Source organism: Kryptolebias marmoratus, linkage group LG12 (genome assembly GCF_001649575.2).
Source record: "Kryptolebias marmoratus isolate JLee-2015 linkage group LG12, ASM164957v2, whole genome shotgun sequence".
In the NCBI taxonomy this organism is placed as follows: Eukaryota; Metazoa; Chordata; class Actinopteri; order Cyprinodontiformes; family Rivulidae; genus Kryptolebias; species Kryptolebias marmoratus.
The window spans coordinates 14,090,543-14,100,521 of record NC_051441.1 but is presented as its reverse complement, the minus strand read 5'-3'; the positions used below and the strand labels follow the sequence as shown (position 1 = coordinate 14,100,521).

At 40.2% G+C, this 9,979-nt stretch overlaps 1 protein-coding gene across 1 annotated transcript; it reads right to left on the bottom strand.

Moving 5' to 3' along the window:
* LOC108242932 lies at positions 1 to 4,872 on the bottom strand. Its single transcript, XM_017428093.3, has 4 exons — positions 4,717 to 4,872; positions 4,538 to 4,631; positions 2,724 to 3,056; positions 1 to 2,599 (listed from the first exon to the last, which is right to left on the bottom strand). Exons 2-4 carry the CDS (start codon positions 4,620 to 4,622, stop codon positions 2,262 to 2,264), a joined length of 756 nt encoding a protein of 251 aa, XP_017283582.1. The 5' UTR covers positions 4,623 to 4,631; positions 4,717 to 4,872; the 3' UTR covers positions 1 to 2,261.
* Between the last annotated feature and the right edge of the window lie 5,107 nt (positions 4,873 to 9,979).

Here is a 9,979-nt window from a genome sequence, read left to right as displayed (position 1 = left end):
TAATGTGAAAATACATCATTTTTTATTTTACTTCTTTTGCAGGTGTACATCAGCCACAAAAACACAATTTAATATCATGCATATCCTCATATATCTTCTGGCTATAAGCATCCAAATGAAGTTAGCTGCACTGAAAGATCTGATCAGCTCAAGAATGTTTTTATTTCAAACTAATGAATAATAAAAAAAGTCTTGAAGCGCCATGAAAACAAACCGGTGTATTGGATCATCAATAAGCCACAACACATAAAGTTCTTCTCTCTCACTCGCATTTTATTTCCTGGTGATTTTCTGCATAATGTGTAGCTCTGCACCTCCGTTCCGCTCATTTGTGAAGCGAAACAGCGCTTATAAAAAAAGACTTAACTGTGAAGACATCTGTCTGAGAGTGTAAGGTTTTGCCTCACTACTTCCATAAAGATAACTAATATGAGGTCCGTGGGATTTAGTCCTGTAGAGGTACAGTTGTAGCCTGTTCAGTCAGCCAGCTGTCAATCTTTGTGTCCATTTTTTATTTATGAAGGAAAAACGCACAACAGTATCTGATCTAGTCGCAATCTCACTTATTGAAGTAATTTTTTTTTACACTTTCTGTTTCCCTCGAATGCACAGCCAGCTGCAGGTCTGAGCATGATAATGAATCATCTTACTTTAGTGTTCTAAGAAGAAAGAAGCTGACACTAATCTCATCTTAAACAGCTCTTAGACGTGAAACAAGATATGGTGATGAGAACTTGAGGGTCTAATGTTACTTCTCAAAGCTACACTTTCATGCATGACTCCCAGCCCGTAACACTGTCTGATAAAACTTAAACCGGCGTAACATCCCAATGTTTGGTTCATGACGTTGTTGCTGTACTTTCTGTTTTATTTATTTTTCACTGATTAGTCCAAATTCTCGCTTTCCAGCAAACCGAGACAGAGCTTGTTCTGTTCTCTAAATGTTTTTGCCTGATTATAAGGAAAAACGAATTGACAGGAAAATGTTTTCACACAAGCCACCAAACCTGGAAGCCTTATAATTAGACTCCTAACTCTTTATTTGTTTCTGTCGCAGTCCTCCATGTTGTGCTGCTTAACTGTAAGAAATGATCTGATCCCAGCTCATATCAGAGCAAGAAGCCCAAACATCTGTTACATGAAAGAGCAGGAACACTGGAGGAGTCTAATTTTAAAACGTTTCAGTGTAAATGGTCTTTTTTTATGGTACCCAGGTGGTTGTCCTCCCTTTTCCCTGTCAAATAAAAAAAATATTTATTGATATATTAATCTTTGAGCTCCTACGGCAAAATTGTAGCCGTAACTCAAAAAAGGACAAGAAACGTTTCTTTTCTTTTTCTCCCACAATTAAGTTGCGAGGGTTTGCAATGAGTTCAGAGTATAAAGCTCCGCGGCTCGTGTAGGAGAGCGACGTTTGATTTTGAGCCCCTTTATGTGTCTTTGAGTAAAACACCAAACCTATGTCTTCAGATATGCTCATTAGTGCTGGACTTTAGAGACAAGAAACATTTTAGAGGCAGTCCAATTCCACAAAAAGTGTTTGAACTGCATGAATGAAAGTGAGCACACAGGGCGAGCTAGGATTGTGCGTTTAACCTTCATGGTTTGGGTCTTGAGTATTATTTTGAATTAGTTTTTTTAAATTTTTTTCTATGGGTTTTGGCACTTTAGTTGAGTTGTGTTCTGCTCTAGTTCTGGACATCCCGTATGGTGTCCTCAGTCGTCCATTTTCCAGCTCCTCACAAAGGCTACCACCTGCATCACATTAGTAATCAGCACCCTTGTGGTCCCTCATGAATTTCTGTATACACCTGTTTTGTTCAGTTCTTGTCACATCGTTGCGGGCTCCTGTGTCATCTTTTTGATGAGTCTGCTCAAACCCAACTCCCCGTTCTGAATCTGACGATTACGTTTAATAAAAATCATTCCAAATGTTGCAATCATCTGGACTCCGTATATTATGTGTCCTCTAAGCCATTCCTAGACGTATCTTGCCAGTTGCAAGTTCTCTTCTGTGTTTTATGTACTTTAAAGTTTTCTGTGCATCCCAAACAGGCCTCCTAGCTGCCTGTGTTTGGGTCTTTTCTCCTTTACAGTTTCTGAAGCAAAAACAATAAAAAGAAAAGAAAAAAAAAACAGGATTTGACTCATTACACCATCATACAACAATATAAAGAAGGATGCATTTTATAAATCCCACATACCTCCATCCCCCCCTTCCTCAGTGGCTCATGTTCATTTCAACCATTATTTCCAAAATCTTACATCACAAAACTCACCAGCACCATGACAACAACACAGACCCACTGGAGTTTGATTAAAGCCGCCGATGAGTTCACTTCGGAGGTGGCGAGATACCTGCCGAGCGAAGGGATCCACAGAGAGCAGTTGTAAGGCTCGCTCAGGCTTTCTTTCTTCAGCTTTATTGAACTCCGGATGTTGAAATGATTCCTCTTGTCCTTTGTTTCTTGCGTGCTGACATCCGTTGTCAGGTTCGTGTCTCCCTGGTACCAGTGGACCACTCCGCTGGGGTAAACCCCTTCGAAGAAGCACTCGGCGTACGTGGTGTTCCTGGAGGTCCCAGAGTTTTCCAGACAATCTGTAAAGATGAAAGTTTTTTTAGGAAAAAAAAAAGAAAAAGGTGGATTTCGAGGAATAGTGCGAGTTTTTCCACCGAACCTCCACTTTGAAAGATCTGAACCTTCACTTGAACATGTTCTCACCTTGTATTCTCAGCTGACTCACACTATCTTTTGCTCCCTCTGTTGAATGAAACTTGCAGAGGTATTTCCCCTCGTCGGCTGGCATCACATTGTTCAGGGTCAGAGTGATCGTGTGGCTGAACGTGTCCTGGATGCTTTCACACTGAAACTCGCTCTCGGTGTGGTTTTGCTCGTAATGACACATCGTTTTGTTTCCAAACATCCAGATAAACTTTTTTATCTTCATGTCTTTGTCCCACGGCTGCGATGAGGTGGCGTTACACGTCAGGTTCACATTTTCTCCACACTTTGCAAACACCCAGGACTTGGCCTGCAGATCCACGTCAACCTTGCCTGATCAGAAACAAACAAACAAACAAAAAAATCATCAAGGTTAGTGATTATGAAAATAGTTTGAATCAGATAAAAATGAAAAAGAAAGGCACTTTAATAATCCTAATTTGTGCATGAAAAATTGATGCCAACTAATATTTGATTTAATAATATAAACCTAATATACTGTTTTGACACCAGTGGTTTTGTGTTTTAAAATATAGATTTACCATATGCTTAAGGTTTTAAATAGCAGGATATATCTACAGTAAACTACCCAAATTCTGCTAAAGTTGGAACGTTGTGAGAAATGTAAATAAAATCAGAACGCAGTGATTTTCAAATCTCATAAACCCATATTTTAAACAATGGAACATTGTGAATAAAATATTCTCTACAGAATTTTGTTCCCCCTGCCCCAGCTTTTTTGACACGTATGACTGCCAACAAATTTAAAATTATCTTTTTTTTTTTACCAAAAAAGTTTTATTTTTTTAAGTTTAGACATTTGATATGTTTACGACATTCCACTGTGAATAAAATTTGGGTTTATGAGAATTGCAAATCATTGCATTTTGTTTTTATTTACATTTTACACAACCTCCCAACATTTTTTGGAATTGGGGTCGTCTTTATATATCTATAGTCTTTTCCAGGAGCTTAGATTAGACAACATCAGATGTAATATATCCTATGACCCGTTCCTGGCATGTTTCCCACCGTTCAGCTTATATAAGTGACCCAGTCTGTGTCTGTATCTGTTGGATCGATGGTCTTACGCTCTGGTGAATGATCTCATTCAGCGCAGAGGTCATGTCAGCGTTTGGTTCAGAGTGAATATAAGTCATATGGCTGCTAACAGTCGGAGAGATCAGGGCAGCTGCTTCTGTATGTATGCTGCCAACTCTTAAAAACACTCACAGGCAGGTCCGATTTGCGAAGGAGTTGACATAAAATTACAAACTTGTATGCGTTTAAAAGGATGCGTTGTTTTTTTTTTACTAACCCTGCTCCTCAGAATGTCTTTGAGTTCCGCAGAAGCCTGGGAATCACTCAGTCATTCAAATTAGGCGTGTCAAAACAGAGAAGCACTTAAAACATGCAGGATAGCGGCCCTCCAGGACCAGGACTGAACACTGCTGCGTTAGAGGAACGCACACAGTTAAAGGTTGATTTATTCTTCTGTGTTTGGGTCAATACAGACCCTGGTTTGTCGCCTGTTTCTTGAGAACGTTTAAACGTCAAATTTGATCATTCTGATTTAATCTACCACTGCTCTGACATTATCGGCACCAGTGGAGATTCTCTGCCATAATTACAAAAGCAAGGGCACGATATGCGTCTAAAAAAGGCAAGTCTTCGTGACTTTGTTGCAATCATTGGCCTGATTTCATCCCGTGAAAGTGTGCAAATAAAACCAAACAGCTGGTAATTATCTGTTTCTCTGCAGATTTTAAGTTACAAATGCACAACAAGAGGAACCAAACCCACATTAAACTCACCTGTGACACGCGCTGCTAAGCAGAAGCAGAGAATCAAACCCCAGATAAAGCCACGATGCATCCTGGCAGCACTGCAGGGTCTCATTGCTCTAATCTGCATTTATATTCAGATTGGACGCGTTATATAAACCAGAAAAAAGTTGCACACCGAGCAAAACAAGCTGCGTTTTTGTACCTACCGTGACACTGTGCACAACTAACTTCTTTTCTTTTGCGTGTGTTTAAATCAAGCTGAGTCAAGGCAGCAGAGCACAAGAGACCATCCTAAAAGGGAGCGTCTCCAGTGACTCCTGCTCTGCCTTTTTTAAAGAACCTGCAGGTCTGAAAGTAACAACCCGAACATGAGCGGACTTGTCCTGGAATGGACGGGAAACTGCAGCGGAGGGAAAGTTTGGTTTCCAGCAGACTTAGCGAAAAGGCAACAAACTGAGGGAAACATGCATGAGATTTACAGATGAGTTTTCAGTTCTCCCTGCAAACTTACTGGTTTTACTTTGAACCGCATCTGACAGCAACAGAGAAAGGGATTTTCCCCGTTTTGTTAAAAACAGGCCTTGTTTTTTAAGTTATTATTTTTTTATTCAAACATCAAACATGGCAGCGTCTGAATCTTTTTGGAGCTGTTCAGACATCTTACTCCAACCAGAAACAAATGTCCATTACACATTTAATACGAGTCAAATTAATCATGTGAAAAAATATATAGTCAGTATATATATATATATATATATATATATATATACACTGTTACCTTAGCTAACCCTGTCATGTTTGGCTGAGAAACGATGACAGTTACAGTTTGACGGGTTGTCATTAAGATTTCCACTCTTTTCCAACTGGTTTAAGATGAGCATAAGATGAGTGGGAAATCTTTTTGGGCTAAAATGCTATTGAAGTCACCCGTGTCTGTCTGTTAGCAAAATATCTCATGAAACAGTGGGCAGATTTTAATGGAACTTTCAGAAATAAATCACTGGGTGTGTGTCTAAAACGCATTAGCTTTTGAAGGCACCCCAATTCAAGATGGCTATCAATCCAAATCAAGATGGCTGCGACAGCTAAGTGATTTTACCCAACACAGAATCGTCTGTAACTCGGTCACTCTTACATATACTGAGCTAAAGTTAAATGTGGTTGTAGCTGAGAGTCATCTCCAACGTCTACTCTAAGCGTGACCTCATGTGATAACGCGTGAGAGTGCACATAATGTTATTTTTTCAGGGTTTGACAAAAATAAAACCCTCTTTAATTTACAGCGAGTCATTACATGGAGTTATACTGAGACTGAGAGAAAAGACGCCCATTTAAATAAAGCTTAAATTGAAAATCAGGAAAATACATTTTTCAAACCCCGCCTTGATTTTGTCCTGTAAGACATAGAACTGAAGACACATAGTTTACTTCTGTTACTAAGAAAGCATCTGTCTTTGTAAAACTATGCATCGTCTTTGTGAACTCAAACGTTATCTGTGTAAATCACAGAGCCAGAGATTTTTTTAAAACTACATATAAATCTCTTAAGATAATGGAACCACGGCTGTTTATGAGCTTAAGAGCAGCTGCCAGAAATCCCCGCAGCTAAGTTTCATCTGGTAAACAGCATCAAAACCATGAAATGTCTTCACACATCGATCACGCCGGGAATTCTTTTGATTGTTATCTTCATTGTTCGGAAGGCCGCCCAAGGAAGCGAGCGGTGAACTCTCTACGCTGTTTACTTCTTGTGAAAATACAGGTCGCAACGACAGAATGGGATCCGACAAGAGCGGGCAGGACGAAGAGGCAACAGGCTGGAGCGGGGGACTCTGCCAAGGCTGCAGGTGTGCTTCCAGAGAGCCACATCTGTAGGTAAGGTTTGTTCGTTGCACCTCAGCGTATACAGCTGTCCAGGAAAAGCACAACACGCCGCCAGGAAGGGTCATCAGGATCCTCCCCTTCATCTTCTCACGCTGCTGCAGGTGAAGACAGAAACACAGAACAGGTCAGACGTGTACATCTCCCTCACCAGACGCTGTTCTCTAAAGAAAAGGAAAATAAATCCGGATGTACAGGTGATCCATGGAGGAATGCATATCCTCCGCCCCGCCGCCCTTAATGCTAAAGGGGTAATCTTAACTTGAAAAACAATGGATTTCTAAGTTTTTCTGCTCAAATTTGAAAAATGAAGCTAGGCTAGCTTGTACACAATATGGCACAGTCTGTTAGTGCTTTGATTTGGGAATGACGCTCAGCTACTACCACACCAAGTTTTAGCTTAGTGTCTGTAACTTTAGTCAGAGCCGTTTTTGTGTTTGCTAAGGTTATTTAGCTGTGGCGGCCATCTTCCGTCGGGCTGACTCCAAAAGTTAACACACACACGTGCACACGCCCCAGCACACACGCACACAGGCAATCTGCAGGTGATAAGTGTTAAATCCCAACTAAACCCACAGGTCTGCACTCTGAGGACACCTGGTGGATAAAAGAGGGATTGCACACAGGCGCATTAAACACATGACAGGCTGATATAGATGGTGTGATGTAAAAATAGACAAATATATGATGTAAAAATAGACAAATGTGTGATGTAAAAATAGATGAATGTGTGATGTAAAAATAGATGAATGTGTGATGTAAAAATAGATGAATGTGTGATGTAAAACACACAGACAGAAGCTCTTGCAGGTGTTTCAGATGCAGCAGCACAGAATGACTGGGTGGAAGTAGAGGAGGAGCCGATCATTTACTTCTTTTGCCAAAACAATAAAATGCCTGAGTGGGGCTCACGTTGGAGCACAGAAAAAGAGAAGAAAGCCTGCAACCTATTTAAACGTCTACATCCTGCAACAACATGAAGGGCATTAAATCCCACGGACCTCATATTTGTTCCTCTGGGTAATCCTGGTTTGTTTGGAGTTTCATTCGTGAGTCATACCTGGAAATCTAAACACACGTTTGTACAGATTTATCTGCTGTTTTATTGTCTGCACACTTAAAAATGTTTTAGTTTGTTGCACAAATCTTATAGAAACATTAATTACAGGTAGAACATCATCTCTTTCCTTCCTTTCTTTAAGCTCTAACTCTACTTCAGATTGCTTATAAACTTGATAGATGGAGTTCAAACTCATCCAATAAACCTTTCCAGGCTCGTCTCATGATCATGTTTGAGAAACATTTTGACACAGATGTGCTACAAATCCCAGGGCCATCACTATGTCCCAACATAATTTTAGGTTTAAGCCTTTTTTTAAACAACACTGGCTAAGTAAATGGTAAGTAAGCAATAAGCTCAGTATTTAGTAGAAATTAATTTAGTTCATTCTTTAAAGCTCAGCTTTTTGATTTTACTCTCATTCGTTTGTTTTCAACCTTTAGTGCAGGGTTGGGTGTTCTGGTTAGAAAAAAACAAACAAAAAAACAACAAGACTGTGCATAAAGAAAACCAGAAAAAAAAACAAGCAGTGAAAATACGAAGAGATATAGAATTAGATGTCAGAGGAGAAACTAACACTGATGATTAGATTAAAAGTGGAAAAAAGAGAAGAAATCTGCTAAAGGTTTGGAGGGGAAGAAAGGAATATTTCTGAACGGATCAACAGCGACAACAAAAACTCAAAGAAAACAAAGACATGAGAGTGAGGGAGGGACGTAAAAATAGAAAGAAAATTAAAATTTCAACTATAATAGTCGATTTACTCCAGGTACTCCGGTTTCCTCCCACAGACCAAAAACATGCATGTTAGGTTAATTGATTACTCTAAAATTGTCCCTAGGTGTGATTTAGTGTCCCGCTTGGTGCTTGATGGGGGGAGGGAGAAACACCAGACGCATTTCAAACCAACTTTATTAACAGGAACTAAGAACGACTACAACTCAGAGAACACAGTGAGACCACAGAGCCTAAAACTCACAGGGAGAGCTGATCTGTTCGTAAGAACAGGCGGGTTAACAAGCAGATGAACAGCAGGCGCTGAGAGGCAGAGGAGATGGGAAGGGAAGCAGGTAAGGATGACTCCAAACATTAAAAAATACCAAAACCTCAACAGGTGACAGAAAACTGACGAGGAGCTGAAAAACAGGGATTCACAGGAAACTCAAACACCAGGAAAAGCAAATCAAACCTCAACAAAGACCCCCCCCCCCAAAAAAAAGAAAAAGTGTAAATCTGAAGCAAATTAATTCTTCTTAAAGATGTCAAGGTTATTATGTGATTAAAAACAGTCTTTTCAGATGAAGGCAGGAACAGCAGGTCAGTACGAACAGAAACTTTGTCAACTAAAGTAACACACATAAAAAAAGAGAGAGCCTATGCAGTCCATGCAGTTGCCATGGTGACGGAAGAAGCAGCTGTCAGTGCTGGCCAGAGCTCCTAAGTTGATTTGATTTTTTATTTTAATTTCTCTTTTATTTAAAACTTCAGCATGTGTGTGTGTGTGTCTCCCCTCCCCCACGCATCTTCATCCAAATAGCCAAGTAAAAATGGCAGCAATGAAAATTAAAAGGAAGAGAGAGCCAAAGAAACCTTTATTTTTTGTCTTATTTATTTATTTATTTATTTATTTAATCTATTGTTTGTGTAATCTATATCCTTATTCATCCCTGAAGTCGTTACCTTATTTAATAAATAAAATGTCTAATATTAACTAACTGAAGGAGTCCTAACGTCTTAAAAGCTAATAATTGAACTAAAAATGCCACAAACGCAACCCCCTGTGCGTTTGTTCCCCCCCCACATCCTCCTCGTGTGTTGCGTTCACTGTCCGCTAGATGTCGCTGTTGCGTAGCGTCTGAGCCGGAGCTGTCCGCTGTGCTGATCCTCCTCAACTCAGATCAACACAGCTTTAAGTTGAATCAAGTTATAATGACACTTCTTTATTAATATTTGGATTCAATACAGCTTCTTGCCAACTTATTGTTTCATGTTCCAGCCCTTTTGGGCGCTAAGGTTGACCTTTATGTTTTATTTCTTCTTTTTATTTGGTGAAGACAATAGACGTATGATCATCACTTTCAGGCTTCGCCTCATTCATTCTGAGTGTAATATCTTCATTATCGACCATTTCCCCCTCCTTTTCTTGGAACTGCAGTGTTCAGCAGCACCTGCTTCAGTGGTCAGCCTCCATTAGGAGCACATTAACCTGTGAGAGCCTCTCACCGCGGCCTCTTGTTCCTCACAGGAAGTGAATATTAGTCTTCCTCTTTTTCGCTCGGCGCCTTTCAGGGCTCTGCTCGCTGAAAGGACACACCTGCCACTTTCGCTCCTATGGGCGCCCAGGAGGACGGCGTCCTCGGGATCCATCACTGTTGTCCCATAATAACAAAACTACAGCTTAAATACGGTCAACAACTGGTGGCCCGCGGGCCAAACCCGTCCTACCTGTAATTTACTGAAGGATGAAAACAACACATGAAGCAAAAAAATATACTTTGTCATTTTTAATTTCAAACCAACCCAGAAAC

Excerpts from the sequence above, each read along its gene's own strand:
- LOC108242932 (XM_017428093.3), bottom strand. The coding sequence starts at position 4,622 with ATGAGACCCTGCAGTGCTGCCAGGATGCATCGTGGCTTTATCTGGGGT. Across the intron at positions 3,057-4,537 it reads CTTAGCAGCGCGTGTCACAG|GCAAGGTTGACGTGGATCTG; the intron begins GTGAGTTTAATG and ends GTTTCTGATCAG. Across the intron at positions 2,600-2,723 it reads GAGTCAGCTGAGAATACAAG|ATTGTCTGGAAAACTCTGGG; the intron begins GTGAGAACATGT and ends TCATCTTTACAG.